The sequence below is a fragment of the Sardina pilchardus genome, chromosome 6, assembly GCF_963854185.1.
Source record: "Sardina pilchardus chromosome 6, fSarPil1.1, whole genome shotgun sequence".
Lineage (NCBI taxonomy): Eukaryota > Metazoa > Chordata > Actinopteri > Clupeiformes > Clupeidae > Sardina > Sardina pilchardus.
Window position 1 is genome coordinate 18,431,930 of NC_084999.1, and position 20,662 is coordinate 18,452,591.

Below are 20,662 nucleotides of genomic sequence, written 5' to 3' on the forward strand. Positions count from 1 at the left end.
AAATGCAGTCTGCCGTAATCAGAGCTGAGACGGGTTCACAGTGCACTGCTCACAGGTACACATTTGTATTTGGGAACTCAAACCTGAAGGTTATTATCCTCAGTGGCTTTCACAACCTCACAAGACCAAAAAAATAAACAAAAACATTTCTCTAAAGTGGTCTGTCTATCTCATGCTCTGCACCAGGAGGTTCTCATCTGTACCACTGCTGTTAGCAATAGACACAGAGCATTGCACTGCAATGATCTGTGAAAATAACTCCCTCTAGTGGCTGCAAGTTTACAGGCAGGCAGAAAGGTGTCTGATATTTCAGTTTATTAAATACTTCAGAAATGCCTCAAAGAACAAATAATATAACCAATGAATACAACTAATAAATAAATAAATAAATACAAAAAAATTATAGAATAGCATCTTCAAAATGTTCTAAATAATACATATTCCATTGTAATGTTTACATATAAAAAATAACATGCTTCATCTGAGATGCATGAGATAAAACCAATAATGCAACAATTTGTGCAAACCATTCAACAAACATCTGAAATAGGAATTCATAAAGATTTCAGAAAGTATTTTTTCCACATTCTTTCGAAATTCATGTCATTACGTTTACAAGGAGACTAGACAGAAACACATTAGTATTAGTAGTATTAGAAGTACTCTTTCGGTTGGCTAAACTTTCTTTTTAGGGGGCGACATGGTTGAGGGTCTTGACTCAGAGGGAAGTCCATCTGGGACAGCTGTTTTAAAGTGAGACAAGACATTCAAAAAGATAATTGGTACTTAATCGTATGAATGAGGATAGAAGAACATTTCTCACTACACAGTAATAAGCGCAACTTCTGCACTGCCTATCCCTTTAATTTGGCACGGTCACACGCTTTACTGGCAATGGCAGCTTACCTCTTTGTTGTTGGCTGGTTTAGCTTTTTTTCTCTTTTCCTTGAGTGGCTCAGTGGTATCTGCTTTTGTCTCCTGGAGAGAAAATGAATCTCATTTGAAGAGTATTATAATTGGAAGTAGTCTCTGAAGCACATGATAAATGGTGCATTTGCACTATGTGTGGTTAATATACGACTGAAGAGTTCAAGTGTAATCTACATCCTCTTCCATTCTAGCCTGCATGTCTTGGGAACTCTCTTTCTCTTAGCTTCTACAGTTGTATGTTTCATTATTGTACTGTTGTGGCACCATTTTATATTGACATTATTTACATGCCAGCCTTGTTTCTATACTGTCTATCAGCAAGGGCACACGTATGCCCCTGTGGACATGCCCTCCCTACAGCGGTGCATACCACACACATTTGGTCATCAGAACAGACACTGATGAAGGCCTAATGGCTGAAACATGTGTTTGTTACCCCTGTTGCTATGACAAGAAAAAAAAAAAAGAAAAGAAAAAGTGTATTTGCTGTATTGTCTGAGATATTATTTCAAACACTGTGATTGAGTATCCGAGCTTTTGTGCTGAGAGATGTGTCTGTAACAGTAAAACTATTGATAGTACCGGTTTAGAGACAGCAATGCATACTGTGTGTCCACTGAAGTATCCCTGCTCCTTACAGTAATTTCCCGCATATAAGCCGCATTGTGTATAAGCCGCAGGGCAGTGTTTTATGCGAGTTAAAAGAAACAAAACCATATCAATACCATATTAACTGCACCCATGTATTAGCCTCATAGCTGAAGAAATTGTGCAAAATCAATGTATAAACCGCGGCTAATAGACGGGAAATCACGGTAATGTTACAATATACTTGCTACTTTCTGGGTCTTCTTTCAGTGTTGCAACCAGATATGAATGCTGCTGGTTTTTGTATCTAGGCCAGAATCAAAATGACTGTCATGGTTTTTCATTAATGAAATAAATACTGTATATTTTTTATAAAACTGTCTTTACCGTTGAAGGGTTTATGACACGGCCACTCCTGGTCCTCCTCTTGGCCCCCTCCACCGTGCTAGTTTCCGTCACAGCAGACTCCATCTGATCACAATAATGAGCAATTACATTCCAAACCCTTCCATACAACACATGTGTGTACTTACGCAATTCAATTTGACTTTGAACTGCACATTTCTTTCACTAAGCTAAATTGCTTAAAGCACACAGGGAAAGCTTAGGATAATAATGTATTTTTATTTTTTATATATCTTACCTGAGAATTGTTGTGTCCCTCCTTGCTTGGTTTCTTTTCCCTTCGGTACGAGACTGGAATGACACGCATGCATTTTTGCTAAGACACAAAAGACTGAACTTAGCATTCACGATGCAAACTTTTCTACATAGTTTATGTACCTGAATTCTCAATGGTTATTTCCGTATCAGTCATTTGTACATCATTCAGCATGTTACTCTGCAAGCAGAAAAAAACAGATCCAATCTTTGAAGATGTTGGACAAAACACTGCAGAAGCACAAACAATAGTACAACACTGTACAAGTATAAACATTATAAAATATTGAAGAATAATGGCAGCTCTCATTGGTACATCAAAAGCTTCAAGTGTTGGAAGGGGATGGGAGGGCTATGGTTTACTCTGAATTGTATTTGTGTATGCATTGCTAAATACCAAAAATAAAAGTTATAAAAAAAAAAGCTTCAAGTGTTTGAAACGTTCACCTGCTGAGTAACGTTGGACCTGGACACCATCTCTACTACCTCCTCCTCCTCTGGCATCTTCACAGCCGGTCTGTCTTTGGCACCCAGGGGATCGAGATCATCTATCTGTAAAAACACAAATATTGTATACTTCAATAACAATGATGCTATGCCACACAATTGACAATTGACTGTGCATTTAGCTTCAACAAGTCTGACTTGTCTGACTGACTGTAGCCTATCCATCTCCATACAGGCTATGTAGGCTACAAACAACTTGGACAGGTCCGAGCTTGCTTCTGCTATTATTAGTCCACATCTGGCACATACGCACAAAGTGCGGTTAGTGTTAACAAACCTAACGATTTCCGACTAAACAAATAGCCTAACGTTATCAAGCCAGGCAAAATTGCTAGGCTACATGAATTAAAATAACGCAGACCATGAGATACCTAGATAGATACCTAGACAGCTGTAAATAAAGCTAACTTCACTGAATCAATGTCAACCCCCGGTGTTGATCCCCGTCTTTTGGCAGTCACGATTAGGCTTTAACATTTAAATGTCTACCACCGTGCATAGAGCGCATAGCCTATTGTGAAACTCATATACAGTAGCCTACTCCTTCATCTAAAGTTAGGCTACAGCCAGGATAAATATTGTGATACTCCAGACACTTTGTCACACTTGAGGGAAACTTCCCGTGCTTTATTTATCAACCAAGTAGCTTATATCACAACCAAGTTGCTGTTTTAGCCACAACTCAGTTTTAGCCACTTTTAACAGAGCATTAATTAACAGACCTAACTCCATGTCCAACTCCTTCGTAGACACACACACGCACACACACGCACCTAAAACCCCACCCCCCAGTTCCCCTAAAAGGGACACAACAATTTCAGGAACTCAACAGGTAACAGAACACATCACACACAATTAACCCTATGAGCCCTAAGCTGTTTTAAGGGCATTTTCACTACCTCTAGTTAGAAGCATTTATCCTGGTCATTGTAAGTGCCATTCACACATGCTATATATTGTTTTTTTCAGCACAGTCTAGGCTACCCAGATCTGCCACAATATCATGTATAAATACTTGCATTGATTTGATTTAGATTTTTAAATGATAAAAATGTAAAAAGCATACTATACAAATTCTTACATTTTGACGTGTATCTCACCACAGCAAGCTCATATCTCGACTAAACTTGCATGGTTGTGTAGGCCTGACTGTCCTGAAAACGGCAATATAAGAACCATGGTGGAGGTATACTTTGGGGCTGAGCAATTTACAGAAATATGTGGTGTGTGCCTTCCAGAAATAAATGGCCATTTTTATTTAGTGATGAGAAATGACTTTTTGACACTTTTTGCGCTCCATATTTGTGACACGAGCTTATCTGACCTGACTTGTTTGCGTGGTAGCGCACATGACGTGCACAGATGATGATTCTCCATAATATTTTTTTCTGCATTGCAATGAACAAAGTAAAGGGAAAAAAGTGTTTATTTGTCAAACAAATTTGGATGCAATATGAGTCTTGAATTGGATACCATACAGGAGTTTGCTAGGATCTCAAAACCGTATTATGAACGTGACTTGCCATCGAGAAACACATGATAACGTTGGATTATGAACATAGGCTATTATGCCACAAAAAACATGGGGTAAGTGGAGCTAAATGAAGTTATTATTTTGCTGTCACTTCGTCTGTTTTATGGCCTAGAAGGTTATATTTGGTATCTGTGGATAGCTCTATCTCTCCTCTTTCATCTGACATGCGTGCCATATCGTTCTGATAGCGGTTTCATGAGTAAATCAAACGAGAGTAATGGTAGCCGAAGCTATATGACATTATGATTTGTTTGTCACTTCGTCTGTTTTTATAACACAACAGGATCGATGTCTTTGGTATAAATGGAAAGCTCTGTTCCTCCTCTTTCATTTGATATGCGTGTCGTGTCTGTGCGATGCCCGGTGCGTGAGTAATTCAAGCGAGAGTGCTGGATGCCTGGGTGAACGCAGAGCAATATAGACTGTAAATATGATATACTTTGATTTAACTTCATGATTTTATTTTATTTTCATACTTGATCGTACAGACAAGTGTCTAGTCTCGTTGGAAAGCCCCGGTTCTGCTCTTTCGTGCAGTATTCGTCTCATCTCGCTGTGACAAATAATCGTGGAGCAATTTAACAGAGAAGAATGGGTGTGTTTTTTGACGCACTTTGCGTCCGTCGGGCTCATAGGGTTAAGCATACACTCTGGCTCAAGCCAGTTAAATTGATTACACCGGTATCAACTACTCTCAGTAGAGACCTCTCTGTAGCTACGTTTACATGCAACCATCGGAATGATCGGCGGATCCGATCCCAAGGTTTACATGGCAAGGAGTATTTTAGATGCGAAAGTTCACGTCAGTAGCTTCACGCGCACAGTAGCCTGCTTGCAGTTTTGCTCGCCGAGATGGACGTGAGAGCTTATAGCCTATGACGTTTGAGGCGTGAGATATTCCCTACTTCCAACCCTCTGCCTCTGCTTTCTTCTGTTCAAAAGCAACATCAGTATAGTTTTGTTTCTTTTCCTTATAATTAGAATGACTAAAACGACGAAAATATAAACTAAAATTGCGTCCGAACTGGCCGCTCACACTGCACAGCAAGGACTATTCTGTCCTTAACTCATTCACTGCCATTGACGTCTTTAAACGTCAATTTAGACACATACGTTGACTGCCATTGACGTCTATAGACGTCAATTTTGGGTTTTTCAATGGGGAGGGCTCATGGGTGGGCTTGGGAACGATCTGGCAGTTTCACTAAAAATCAGGCTTGTAAACAGACTGAACTAGCGATCTGAACCGCTAGATGGTGCCAGTGCCATTTGAACGAGGAGTATCTGCCTGCAGAGCCATATGTACATATGAGACATAACAGCAAACACCACCAGATGCAGATCGAAAAACATCAATTTAAACACTTACGTTGACTGCCATTGACGTCAATTGCATTTTTCAATGGGGAGGGCTCATGGGTGGGCTTGGGAACGATCTGGCAGAGTTTCACTAAAAATCAGGCTTGTAAACAGACTGAACTAGCGAAATCTAGCGAACTAGCGAAACAGAGTTTCAGGCTTGTAAAAAGACTGTACTAGCGATCCCAACCGCTAGATGGCAGTAGGGCCATTTGGATGATTAGTATCTGCCTGCAGAGTGCATATGCAGAGACATACAACAAGCAAACACACTGAAGATCGACCACAGTGGATCTTGTTTGCACGCGGTGCAGGGAATAAATATGCTTACTTCTTACATCAAGGATGGAAAACACGTGAACGGTATGATCCATTGGATATTGCTATATAGACTAACAACAACTTTGCTAGTGCTAGCTTGCTAAGTCTACCGTTCTGTTCAGAGTCTACTTTAGCTTTAGCTTAGCACAGTTGCTGTAAATGAAGGGAGTCAGTTAGCACGTCCTCCAAAAAAGTGACCGAGACATCTACATTTCTTTTTAAATATACTGTATCTTGGGAGCATGTGTTCCAAACGAGTACAAATCATAATGCAAAATTGAACAAGGCTATTACCTGGGCAGATATTTACTTGGAACTATATTCGGCCTCATCACAGGCGAAGCACCACTAGATAGGCGCAAAGTTCTCATGCAGCAGCACTTGAAACCTGCTTGAAACCCATCCCGTGAAGTTCCAGTCGAATCTAGAAGTTGGGAGTTTTCAAGTGCTAAGTGTTTCGCCAGACACACGAAAAAGTTGCCAGATTTGTTGTCAGTCACCAGAGACGGCAAAAAGTCGCTAAATCTAGCGACAAAGTCGCTAAGTTGGCAACACTGACTGTAAATTTCTCTACTGTGTTCATTCTTAATCAAATGAAATTAATGCATTTGAAAAAAAAAAAAAAAAAAACTGTACAATGAGCCTTGCTGCCTACTCATGATATGTTACATGTTTGTAGGCCAAATCCTCTCACGTAATGGCTTTTACATGTAATTTATATTATTTCACACAAACACTCCATCCATCTGTTCCATGACCGTGCATGAAGTTAGCACTTGAAATTGCCTTTCTGTGCAGTGTGAAAGCGGCTAGTGAGTGTGTATTGCTAGTATCTGCTGTGTGCAATTTGATAGCTTTAGATAGCGCACCTGAACTAGCGATTGGTACTTGTGCACTGTGTGCATCACAGCTCCGATTAGGACTGACACCATAAGTAAATAATGTCTTTGTCCCTCCTTGCTTTCTATGACGGCAAGATTTTGAAAAAGCTTGTTCCGTTATGTTATCCGGGTTAAGTTTGCACCAGGCTAGCCTTGATTAGCTCTAACTACTCACCAGGACACCTGGCCAACTCCATTCATTCTCCTCTCTCTCACGCCTGGCCAGTTCAAAAGTGTAGGGCTGTGGTCCACAAAGAATTTGATGGTTTCACACATCCTCATTCATTCTCCATATAGCCGTACAGTAAGAATCTAGCAGAGTATGGGTTGCGAGTTCCTCGTATGACATCATCACCCAGTTACATTAAACATGCTACCTTTGCAGAAAACCCCTAAATGATACTTTTTATCGCTTTTTAAGACAGAAATGTTTCAATATATGTATATTTAGCAGTTTATTTACACATTAGTTGTTTGTGGTGGCTAAGCTGAAATTTAACCTTTAAATAATTTAAGTATTTAAACTGCTCTATTATTGAACTATTCAGCCATTCCAACTGTCAGTTGACATTAACTATGACTCCCACAACTGTATCCTCTGCCCACAACGGTTTCAAAATAAAAGTCCTAACTACAATAATTCACTATTAAATAACTATTTAACTGTTCAACTATCCTACAACTGCTTCAAAATAAGTCTTCACTAGCAAGTTAGCTAGTTAGCATAGTTATCATTGTTAACATAGTAACCATTTTAGACAAAATTGCTAGAAATCATTAGCTAAGTTAGCTAACCAACCTATTAGCATGATTAACATTGTTAGCATAGTTAACAGTGCTAACATAACTGCTAACATTAGCTAAGTTAGCTAACCAACCTGATTGGCATGGTTAGCATTACCATTGTTAACATAGTTAGCATAACTGCTAGCAAACATCAGCTAAGTAGCCTGATTAGCATGTTGCCATTGTTAGCATAGTTTGCATAACTGCTAAACGCATCAGCTATGTTAGCTATGCAACCTGATAGCAAACATTAGCTAAACATTAAACATCCATTAAACTAACAGTAGGCTATATGTCTCAACATCAATTTAAAACATTAAAACAACCTATCCACATCAGTAGAGTGCGTAAGTGAAAGTGTCACGTTGTCCCGGTAACGCGATTTCCTGTTCTAAACAAACGACCTGCAAGTGGCATTTTCCATTGCCTCACTGTGTTGTTTCTTTCAAAATGAAAATAAATTCATTTTAAGCTGTAAAAATCACTACCATGTCGAGGCGTTTATGTATGCTTCTGGTGTACTAAAAAGAGACGTTCACGCTAGCATGAAAAAAAAAAGTTTATAATATAACGGCAAGCTGGGCTAATATGATTACATGAAGTTAGCTAATGTCAACCGATGTCAACTCGTAAATTAATTTGCGCAAAAACGTGGCTTTTTCTGTAAAACAATCATCTGCCATAGGATTTCACATTGTGAATTTGGTTTGCAATTATGCATTTTCATGCACTGTAATTCCTTGGAACTGCTTTTCTTCTCTCTATTTTAATCACAATTATTTTTTTACCATATCTCTTGTTACTTCAATTTTTTCTGCAATCTCAGCTTCATTGAAAATGAAAGCTCTAGAAACTTTGATTAAAACTACAGGAAATGTCTGTTTGTTCAAATAAAGACATACTAAAAGTCAAGTGAAGATTATAACAGAGAGGGTTAAAGCGGAGTAAAGAAGGATCTTTGGCGGAGAATTTTAGAATCTTCACCATTGACAACCTAACCCAAACGACTCTTCACTTTTCATGAAATATCAGTCACAGAAACCTATTGCTCTTCACTATCTGAAGTTTTTTTGGAAAACTTTCTTAACAAACGTTATGGAACAGGTAAGACATTATTCCAGATGGTACTTTTAACACTTCTGATGGATTTCACCTTTTTGGTATGTTTAAATTTGTTTTTAATGTGATATTAAGCCATAAGTGTAAGTATTCATAAGTGTAAAGACAAATCCAGCTCTTTTACATATGGATAGCATACACCTATGATATTACAGATGTTATTATACAACATAGGGCGAGCCACCAGTGGCCCCTATAGCCTCAGAAGGCAAGTTGTACCGTCTAAGCATTTTGAGGATTTTTATCTAGAGACAACCCCTCTCTAAGAAAAAAAATCTTCAGACTGGGGAGAAGTTGACCAGGAAGACTGTTATGTAGAAGGCTCTGCCTGCAGCTCTTCAGTGTCCTCTCCCTGTACCCATCCTTTCTGGCGAGATCCTTGGCTGTGGAGACAATCTTTCAGCTCTGCCTCAGCATTACCCTGGATCCTCACTGCTAGCTAAGAATGGATGTGTGAGCACCTGCAAAGTCTCTGGACTCACCCTGTCCTCTGCCCCAGAGGCATCTGAGCATGTGGGTCGCAGGAAGAAGCATGCCAAGCCTTGCCAAGTGGTGCCTTGCATAGATCAGGCTGAACAAGGCCTGGGAATCTCCAATGGGCCCCTGGTGATCAAGCTGTGCATTCCTAAGCAGAAGACTGAGGTGTCTCTGGCTTCAGTCTGCAAGAGCTCCAGTAAGAGTCACAGACCACACGTAGAGACTCTTTTCTCATTTCCAATCTTATATGAAATGTAACCATGCAACCATGTATGTACTTTAAAATAACTCTTTAACTATTTTCTCTCGCAAACTGTAAGCTCCTAAGCTGAAAAAAGCACCACAGAAAAAGGTGGCACCACAGGGAATGTGCATGCACCTACTTAACCTAGGCACCACAGGGAAACCATCAAAAATCCAACGACCTGATGAAGAGGCTGGAGATAGCCACCATAATGCTGGAACTTGCACAGCAAGTCCCTGACTTGGTCCCAGAGGCTGGATGCACAATCAACTTCCAGCAGGAACTTCAGCTGATAAAGAAATTCAGCTGCAAAGGGAACCAAAACACCTCCGGTCCAAAGACAGGAACCTCTGTGACGGCACACGCCTATCAAGAGGCACCCTGTGACCATAATGGATACTGCAAGAAGTACCGCTCCACTGAGAAACATGGCCAGAAAAGAAAACATCTCCGCTCTCTGGACTCTGGCCCAGTGATGGGACCTGAGAAGACGGCAGCAAGAGATAGATAGGGAGGACATGTTCTTTCCCCACTTGGATGATTCCTCTCTTATGGCAAAGGTACAAAAACATTATGCCACATATCAAGTCAAGCATTCATATTTTTGGTAAAATTATATATATATATATACAATTATATCTTTTTTAATAAATTACCATAATCATCATAATTAGAGCTATATTCCATTTGACCGGTACAGGCCAAAGAGAGGAAAAGGAGGGAGATGGCTGAGGAGAGCAACTTTCGGCAAATGTCCGAGCCCGTGGAGGGGCGCTACATCTAAAACGCTGCTGTTCTCCCAGACTTCCGCCCGCTGCTGTCTGTGGCCCCCACCTCGGCCCAGAGCAGCTCTCTTCTCTCCGCAGCCCTGAGTGAGCCTCTGCTGATTCATGGCCACTCTGTGGAGGACTACCAGGCCATCTACCACACAGTGGTGGACCCCATGCTGAAGACTAAGGCTGGGGAAAAACGCCTGTACAACCTCGTGATGGGCCGCGCCATCAAGCAGCGTCTCTGGGAGAGGATGTCCTGCCCCACCTGTGAAGAGACAGTGGACGCAGATGGACGGCTGCACATCACCGAGTCCTTCAGCACCCCCACCCTGAACTCCTACGCTCCACAGATTGACATGGACATCAGTGGGGAGCCCCAGCCATGGCTGCCAAAGAGGAAGAGGGCCAGGCGCTGACTTTTTTAAATTGACATTTTAAAATATTACATTTAATACATTTTAAGAATTGCATTAAAATATATTAAACATTATATTAACTAATACTTCTATTTTGTCATCCATTCCAAAAAAAATTCCATATTATGTTTCATCTTATTTTACACATTAAATTGCACAACTAATATTCAGCTGACTGCTTGCCCTAGTGTTGCACTTCAACCACCCTCCACAACAGAAACACTAGGAAATGAGAGAAGGCAATGGGCCCAATGATCTCTACCCAAGGACTAATCATAATCCATCCATCATAAACAGACATACGCTTGCTCAAGCTTTCTCTCTTTTGTCTACATTACACTGTCTAAGGGTTGAGCAGGCATCTCAATACACTGCAAATAAATACAAACTTTGTGTTTATATACACATATACATACAGTATGTATGTATACACATACACTCTCTCACAAAAAATGTTGGATTCTCTGATTGTTGCATTGTGTCTTAGTTATAATGTCTGTATTGAAGATGGTCTTTCAATAAGGTTTGACGGTTAGATCAGGATCGGTGATTAGATGATGATTTATAGCAGATGGTGCAACAATGAATAACAGAACACAGGTTAAGTCTCGAACAGTAAAACTGCACAGTCTAACAGTCGTGATTGGTATTAGAAGCGGCTTCTGCCTCGATTCGCTTCTTTCATCCGTCTCACAGTCAAAACCTAGCCAGTTATACTAAAACATACGAACGTAAATCACCCCAATGTGACAGGTGCCAACCATTGCACAAAACTGGCTCTGACCAGATGGAAAATCCTAGACATACAGACCAACATGCCATCTCCTTCGGCCCATGTTATCACTGATGTTCTCGGGCTTCAGGGCAGCATGACCCTTTTGATGGTAAATAGACTCAGGCCTAGGCCTGTCTTACTGTCCACATCTGGTCAGGCTTTTGATGTCAGTGGAATGGACTTCACATTATTTTCTTTATTGATATTCTATGTTATTATTAATGATTATTACATGGCATGTAAATGCTATGTACTGTTATCCCTGTTCTTATTATTATCGGGATAATTATTCTTCTTCCGACCAAAATCAACGATCAAAGGCTCTAAAACCACTGAACCGTTTGACGTCATTCAAACACTCCTACACAGAGATTTGTTCTATGTATTTTTCAAATGTGTGAACTTTATACTTTTTGAGATATTTACGATAAAAGAGTTTAAAATTCCCATAGAGTTTACATTGAGACCCTTTGGCGGCAAAGATGAATTGTTACGTCAGTGCTCAGCTGTCAGTAATCAAGGATCTTTGATCCAAAGCCATGCCACCGCTGCGCTAAACCAGGCTAAACCTGAATGTTACGTCTACTCATTAAGCTGTAACAGCTGTGAAAACATCTACCATGCCACACAGCTGCTGTAAACCAGGACGTTATCGTCTTGTCTCCTGTAAGGCTACTCCTTACTTGATATATCGTTATATCATTACAGTAACCGGTTTGCTCTCGGTAACGTTATCAACAGCTAAAGACAATCTAACCTAACGTCAACGTAAACACTGTATTTAGCTAACGACAAGCAAGTTAGCCATCTCGACAGAGCAGCCTACACGACACCGATCTTCACCCAGCGTTTTAAGTGAAGTCCAACCTGATAGACATATAGGCCTACTAGTTGCACCATTTAGGTTCAAGCCTTCTTCTCACAGTTGTTTCTAGTACAAACTGCATTGCTATCATTTTCACGTTTGTTTGTTAGCAAGCTAGTCGTTTCAGCTATATATAGGGACTTGCCAGTCAGGCGATCATTTAAAGCTTTCGGTATCATTCACAAATTACACACCTGGAAACACTTCAAAGAACATACTAGCTCATCCTGTAATATGTGTAGCCTACATAAAATATCCTACTGTAAGCTAACGTTACATTTGCTAGATATCCTACCTGTTGCTGCATCATCGTTGATTGGCGTTGTTTGAGATTGTATTCCGTATTCCAATGGTGTCTAAGTCTATAGCCTATGGCCTACTTTTAACCTGCATTAGTGTAGATATGAAGGCTATGTAAGCTATCCTACCAGTCTTTTCACTGTAGGCTACTAAAGTCAGCTCTTGCAACTCGTTTGAAGTTGGCAACTTCATTTCAGTCTTTTAAATTCTAATAAATGAAGAGTTATTTTCCAAAATAGCCTATATCCACAATTTTGATGCATTTTCATAAATCACTTTTTAAATGTGACTTTCCAAGTAATTTCAGTGGAATTGTAATCGGGTATTAATTGTTATTTATCTATTCTTCTGTGTAGCCTAGTTGTCTTTTTAACTATAGGCCTAATACAATGTTTTACACAGCCAGCAACCTTTTTGCATTTACATGCAATGGCAATTCCTTCCATGGAATTACATTTCTACATTTCTACATGTAGTTATTATTATTATCATATTATTAGTATTATTTGAAACTATTATTTTTTGACTAATGTAGTATTCATATACTACCAAGCGCCATACACATAAACAAGTCTGATCATGTCTTGTCAGGTCCATGTAGTTACTACTGCTCTGCATATCACTGCATTAGTGAGTTTGTTTATTTTCTTATGGTTAATTCAGTATTGCGTAAATACCAAAATTTTTCTCAATAATAATAAATAATAAATAAACTGTAAATACAGTAATGCAGGTGAAGACTGCCAAACGTTTATATCCAGACAGATTTCAGTTCACCTGTTCCAGGCGCTCCCTCTCTGTGGTCACGTCCACCTTCAGGGTATGGAAGGGAGTGACCACTTCGCCCATGGTCAACTTCACTCCCTCCTTCTCGAATGTTATGCTATTACTGGTGCCCTCTTTGAACCCTGGCGGCTGGTACTCCTGAGGGGTGACTGGCAAAAGAACCACATGATATACCATTTTATTGTTCAGAGAGACTAGGGTACGTTCCCTACCAGCTGGTCAGTGTTCAGTGTACTAAAAACAACAACATATACTGAGAAAACACAAAAGGGCTTAGGGCGCTCAGGAGTCTATAAATTAGTACTCAGTTGCTCTTCTGCTACGGGTAAGGTGGGAATCCAAAAGCAAAAAAAAAAAAAACAACAACAACAACATATACTATTCTATTGTTTAAAGAGACTAGGGTATGTTCCCTACCAGCCAGCCAGTGTTACATGTACTAAAAACAACATGATAAACCATTCTATTGTTTAGAGAGACTTGGGTACGTTCCCTACCAGCCAAAATCAAAATCAAAAGTCATATCTATACAAGAACCTGAAAATAAATAAGTTTGCATCTAACTGGGCTCTTCCCAGCAAAATGGGATGAGATCTGCATCCCTGTTTCAGATTTCTTCAAATCAATGCTAAATAAATCAATTTAAGTATGTTTATATACTCTATACCACATTTTCAGTACAGCATAAAGTGCTTTACACATAGAAAGTAAGATGTAACAAGCAATTGGGGAAACAAGTAAATAAAACATTGAATTTCATAACAATAGAGACCAGGCATGGAGCATTGTATTAGCATATGGTGTTGTTACCATCGTCATAGTATGAGAGGGTCATACTGAGACAGACACTGTCGGGTAGTGGTCCCAGGTACTGCATCAGGGTGTAGAGCTTGCGCACCAGGAGGATGCTGGCCTTCTTGGTGTTGCTGCACGACATCTTCGAGACTCTCTTGTTGCTGTTGCTGCTCCAATAGTGGTAGAGAGCATTTGTTTAAAACATGTCACATATTACATGCAAACTAATAAACACTAAAAAGGAACTCATCATCACCTTTCAAATTCCATCTGAGGACCATTTTTATTGTACTGGATTTTGAACTGATAGCACTCTGTGACTTTCTGTGGTGTTAAAAAAATGTTTAAACATTTAATTATAACAGATCCTTCCTGCAGTAGCCTATGGTATAATATTATGGCATAATATTATCCTGCAATTTATTGTCTTTCATACCTGTGGATTCTCTGGATCCGTGTAAATCTAGAAGACATAAGCATAGTAATTAAAACATGCATGAAACTATGCTTTAATAAATGAAAATTACTGAAATTATTAGTCTGAAGACCATACTCACTGACAGACGAACTGTACGGAGCTGGTAGAGAGAAGATTTCCGCAAAAGTTATATATAGTGCAATAGTTAAATATATGCAAAAGTTATATCAGTAACGTCTTTCCTTCATACTAAGCAAACACAGCAACCATTTTCTAAGTATATTCCAAGCATGCCCTCTTAATATTCAAGACCACACAGTAAACTGACTTACGTATTTTTTCTGAAGGGCATCAAAACACCCATGCATCCTGCAAGTTGAAGAGAGAAGGGTTTAAATCGGTTGACATCGACATCGAGAATTTTGGAAGGTGCCTGTCATTGTTCATTCACATAACGATCACTGCACTTAACTGTACAAGTGAGGTGGTACAGTGCAGCGTAGTTTTAATGATAGCCTACACACATTGATATGTTGAGTATACTGTATGTCTTCATTCTTCATATTGTATTTCACCTTCATCATACTTTAATACTTTATGCCTACTTTTTTGTAGTTACACTTTTATTATACTAACTTAAACACAAACACACACACACACACACACACACACACACACACACACACACACACACACACACACACAAGCAATTTCAAAACACTGTTGGAAATAAGCGTTTAGACACCTTTTTCAGCTTTTCAGCCTAGAACTAAATTGTAGACATAGGTCCCTTTGTATTTCATAGGTTCCAATGTTAATTCCACCAACAACTCACCATCCAACTATTTGTTTAGCCCCTGGGCAGCTGCGCTCATCCCTCAGTATCATCACCTTCTGTTCTGTAAAAAGAGAATGCATAAATGTTCATTTCCCCATGCTTTTAACACCATTAAAACAATGTTTGGAGAGCCTTCAAAGAGAGAATTCTCCTTACCTTCTACATATTTACTGCCATAGGCTCTCTCTGGAAAGAGGCCTCTGAGATATGTGATGGTAGACACTGCAATGGCCAGCAATTTCTTCACAACGACCAGAGACTGCTGCTCAGTGACGACTACATTAGGTAGCAGCTGAGTTTCCTGTGAGGTGAGTGACATAAGTGTGGAATAATGAGTAAGTTAAGGTTGTTGTCAACTTTGCCATTAATTGAATAACAGTTGACGGTAACTTAGTTTTACAAGTTGTCTTGATGCACAGATTGCCTTACCTGATTAACCGCCCGCAAGCGCTGTTCACATGCCATTTTTTATGTTAGCACCCCACCTGGCTATGAGAGAGATTCTGATTAACATTACCTCAAACTGTTGACGTGAATTTGATGAGACGTGAATTTGATTGTAACATTGTACCTTAATTTGAATTAACTTTTAACATCGATGTTTTGCAAAAGTGCCCAATTCTTTCTAACATCATTGCTAGTTATCATAGCAGTTAACCTAATTTTGCTAACGTAGTTTATCAGGCTAACTTTTAGCCGTCACATCTTGCTAACGGTTACGAAATGCTAACTTTGGTTAGCGCAACCAACTACTTTTGCAACAATTATACCTTGATTCTGAAGGCATCTAATCAATTAACTATTTGAAAACATGGTCACATTTGGAATTTCCACCAAAAACATACACTTCTGTGTTTCACCTGAGATTTTTGCCCTGTCTTGTGTCTTGTGTCTTTTGACTATACTTTGACTTCCCGCTAGACTGCAGTTTGATGTGTTCCATTTACCTGCTGCGCGCGTGGTGGTTTTTAAGGGGAAGATTGGGTAAAATTCTAGCTGTGACATTGGCAGCCCAGCCTGCATGCCTATTCATTCTGCTCTCTTATACAGGAGGTGTGAATGAATTTGTGATTTATTATGCATGATTTGCTGAAACACTGTGTTACGTTTGCAGACCAAAAAAAGGGTGGTCTGATCTAAAACTTTTTTTTCGTGCAGTACGTTTCTCTCTGCACCCTGACTCTGCATTATCGCACAACCTATCCCTAAAATATCCGTAGGCTATGAGCTGCGATTCGTGTTGTAGCTGTCTGCTGTGCTAATCATGGTTTTGCCGAGGTTGCATGTACGTGAAGCATATGTATTTTATTTACACACTTTGGTAACTGTACATTATGATTTGCAAATCTCATGTCGCTTTCGTGCAGACGGTGCAGACTGGCGCGGAATGATGTCACTGATGTCTCGCCATTTTAGACTGAACAGCGGCAGCACCATCGTCTGACTGAACACAGGTGAGGGCAAGACGACACTTGCGGTGCTGGGACAATACATCAGGGTGTCCCCGTTGAAATGTCATCACCTGCAGAAACTCAGTCTGACCTCTGCGGGGGTAAAAAGGTTAGTTTATGTTTTCACACTGGCAAATATCTTGCCGATGCACCCTGATCGCGTTTAGTTAAAGCTATTTAACTGAAGAGTTAAAGTTTGTTTATTCGTTAACATAGGACTACCATAGCTCACCACTGCAGAGTGTTTTCTGTCTCCAAAAAGTATTAGCTAGAACGTGACGCACGCTTGCTTTTGCCGAATTGTACATGTTTGGCTTGGGAATAGCATCAAAGGAACTGCAGCCTTATTGGCCTATTGTTTTTGTCGATGTAAGCTTCCACTAATGAACAGATTGCAACATTTTAAAACTAGCCTTCAGTTACTTACTGGTCAGTAAAATTCAAAGTGTAAAGATAAGTTAACCTCCACAGAAATCTGACTTTGCTGTGAAACATGTGTTGATGCTTGTGAAATTCAAGACTTTATTTCAATAAGCAATTCAACTTTAAATGATTGTTTATGCACATGCATGTGCTGCTCTGAGTGTAGAAATACTTCAGTTTGGTCTGCATTTCCTAGCGAGCTTATAAATAGAAGGTCATAAATTTGTAATAGATACTAAGTGAATCAGCAAAGTCTGCGCAGCAAGTCCCATGCAGTGGCATTAGATCCGATCATTTACTGTCTAAGATATAAATCTTTAGTACACAATGTTCTAGTGAGTTTAAGCATATACATGGACTTTAACCCATCAGCTGTACAGATATGCTTTACAACCAACTACTCTGTGTAATAATCTTGCTAAATGAGCAAACTGCATCCATTAACAGCCTATATGCTTATCATAAACCTAGATGGCCAGGCCTATGCAATTCCAGCTATCTTTACACATTTCTGCCAATCTCAAATCACAGAGTATATCAGAGTAAGTCTTACTGTACCTTGTGAGTGTATGATGTGTAGAATAGATAATACATATCAAACTTGGTAAGAATTGGTGTGCATTTGTTTAAAAGTTAGTACAAAATCAAAGCGGATGCTGTCATTAAGTCTGTATAAAGTGCTCTTTCCAACATCCTCAACTCCCAAAATGACTGTTAGCCACTATTGAACTTTTATTCTATAATTTCTTCAGCAATTGTTAATTGGTTCGTCGGATAACATTTATTTGTTTAATTTGCTTGTCGGACATGCAGGATTCCAACCAAACTACAACAGAAGAGGTGAAACCAAGGCCAAAATATCCTAGCTTGGGTCAAAAGCCAGGTGGCTCAGACTTCTTAATGAAAAGACTTCAAAAAGGGGTTGGTCATCATTACAATTTCAAACCAATAGATTGAATTGGTCAGTCAGTTTTGGTCTATGAAATAACATGTGCAACTGCTACTTTCACTCTGTCTCTCCTAGCAAAAGTACTTCGACTCGGGTGATTATAACATGGCCAAGGCGAAGAAGAGCAAGCTCCCTACCGCACTTCCTGACAGGAGTGTTGTCACGGGAGACCACATACCCACCCTACAGGACCTCCCTCAGAGAAGGCCCTCAGTCACAAGCAAACTGGTTGGCTGACCTGAGGTTCTCAGTCGCACTCGCCCTCTCAGATGATCTCACAGAAATGTGTGATTCAAGCTCATAAAGCCCAGTTCACACCAAAGATTCCCGACGCGACGAGACTGAGTTGCAGCGGTGTGAATTAGAAGTTGCACGTAGTTGCAAGCCGTCGCAGAGCATTAAACACGCTGAGTCGCAGTCGCAAGGTTTTAGAACGTCGCGGCTCGTCTCTTCGGGAATCTTTGGTCTGAACCCTACTTAAGTCTTTTAGACTAAAAAGCTTTTCATTTTGTTGTGAAGGAGTGTGAGAGAGCCGGATGAAATTTTTTCTTTGTTTATATAGCATTTACACAGCACTAGTGCCTACCTCTTGTGCTGAGGAGCTGGGGACATAATCATAAAAAAAAAAAAACAATTTTCATCTCTATGCACAGTTTTGTACGAAATGATGTGATCCAGATCCAGTTGGAATTTATTATTTGTATACTATAAATAGTATATTATATAATGTTCAAAGAATATATTGTTATATGTTTCAAACAAGAACCTGAAAACAAAGGTAATGTCATTATCAGTGACACAAACCATGCGTGGTTATGAAAGCTATACATTTCCCATTTGCATAATGACCGTTACATTTCTTTCATAAAAGTTTAGATATAGTCAGAGGATATAAACAAACTGGTATTAAAGGGATATTCCGCCATTTTTGGAAATACGCTCATTTTCCACCTCCCCTCGAGCAAAACAATCAATATTTACCTTGTTCCCGTTCATCCAGCCATTCTGTGAGTCTGGCCATACAACTTTTAGCTTCAGCCTAGCATAGATCATTGAATCGGATTAGACCATTAGCTTCTCGCCTGCTAGCTTCATGTTTAAAAGTGACTACGATTTCTGGTAATTTTCCCATTTAAAACGTGTCTCCTCTCAAGTTAGAAAGTGCAATAAGACCAACTGAAAATGAAACCTGGCGTTTTTCTAGGCTGATTTGACATGGAACTACACTCTCATCTGGCGTAATAATCAAGGCAACTTGCAAACGTACCATAGGCGCAGTGATATCGTACGCAGCATCTGAAAATAGTCCCCATAGACAACAAGCAGTAGTAGTGCCAGTAGCTGCAAGTTGCCTTGATTATTACGCCAGATGAGAGTGTAGTTCCATGTCAAATCAGCCTAGAAAAACGCCAGGTTTCATTTTCAGTTGGTCTTATTGCACTTTCTAACTTGAGAGGAGACACGTTTTAAATGGGAAAATTACCAGAAATCTTAGTCACTTTTAAACATGAAGCTAGCAGGCGGGAAGCTAATGGTCTAATCCGATTCAATGATCTATGCTAGGCTGAAGCTAAAAGTTGTATCGCCAGACTCACAGATTGGCTGGATGAACGGGAACAAGGTAAATATCGATTGTTTTGCTCGAGGGGAGGTGGAAAATGAGCGTATTTCCAAAAATGGCGGAATATCCCTTTAAGAGCAGGGGAGGTATATCAAAGCTACCACGAATGTGACAGTCAGAGTAAGTGTGCTATTCAAGGAATGCCTTTACATCAGGAAACGCTTAAAGCCACTAGGACATAAGTGTTCCAATATAAGTGATGGCTTTGCTGGTACGTTGTTGACATTTGTTGTTCTTTTTGGCTCTCTCAGTGGCAGTACCTCTGAAATTAACTTTATTTTGGCACTTAACGCCTAGGCCTTTATAGTCCCCAAAATATACAGCTACTGCAACATAGTGTAGAACACTAAAAGGAATGATTGTGATTTTATGACGTAATTGAGCAACAATCTAAAAAAAATGCAGTGTATAACTCACTATATGTAAATGTAGCAGCGTACATGCTGTTAATTACTAATTAATAGTGTTCATGCATTTATTTGCTATTGAAAGTAATTTTAGAATGTTACTTCATGACAGCTAAATTAAATAAAATATTTTCCCCTTTTCTGGAATGTGTGGCAACTTGCTAGCTATTTTGGGCCATTGTTGGAATTCCTATCCTCCCCACTTTAGTAATTTGTGTATGTTTCAGCTAAGTATTGGATGTGATGTAAGAGTTTCTTTGAATAGATAGCTTACTTTACATTCAGGTATCTATTTTAGTTTATATAATATCTTAAGTGAATAGATAGCTTCCTGTAGCCTACATTCAGACAGTTATTACCTGGTCTGTTTTAGGTCAGATAAATAACCTCTTAAATCCTCCTTTAGACTGCAATCCGACATTTTTCAAGACTTTCAATT

The 20,662-nt window shown here is 39.5% G+C and overlaps 1 protein-coding gene and 1 long non-coding RNA gene across 3 annotated transcripts; one reads left to right on the forward strand and one right to left on the reverse strand.

The window, feature by feature from the left end:
- Nucleotides 1-342: 342 nt before the first annotated feature.
- Nucleotides 343-16,331, reverse strand: hormad1 (HORMA domain containing 1). Its single transcript, XM_062538848.1, has 16 exons — nucleotides 16,233-16,331; nucleotides 15,802-15,861; nucleotides 15,529-15,673; nucleotides 15,370-15,433; nucleotides 14,867-14,903; nucleotides 14,674-14,694; nucleotides 14,553-14,579; nucleotides 14,373-14,440; nucleotides 14,132-14,283; nucleotides 13,313-13,470; nucleotides 2,626-2,730; nucleotides 2,302-2,359; nucleotides 2,162-2,214; nucleotides 1,906-1,989; nucleotides 907-978; nucleotides 343-743 (listed from the first exon to the last, which is right to left on the reverse strand). The coding sequence occupies exons 2-16, from the start codon at nucleotides 15,835-15,837 to the stop codon at nucleotides 654-656; spliced, it is 1,170 nt and encodes a 389-aa protein (XP_062394832.1). The 5' UTR covers nucleotides 15,838-15,861; nucleotides 16,233-16,331; the 3' UTR covers nucleotides 343-653.
- On the forward strand, nucleotides 15,612-18,294 carry LOC134082847 (uncharacterized). 2 transcript variants are annotated; one of them, XR_009939665.1, is made up of 4 exons: nucleotides 15,612-15,707; nucleotides 16,740-16,932; nucleotides 18,060-18,167; nucleotides 18,271-18,294. It is a non-coding gene; the product is annotated as an uncharacterized LOC134082847 (long non-coding RNA). The 2 variants fall into 2 exon arrangements; XR_009939664.1 differs by lacking the exon at nucleotides 15,612-15,707 and adding an exon at nucleotides 16,578-16,657.
- The last annotated feature ends 2,368 nt before the right edge of the window (nucleotides 18,295-20,662 follow it).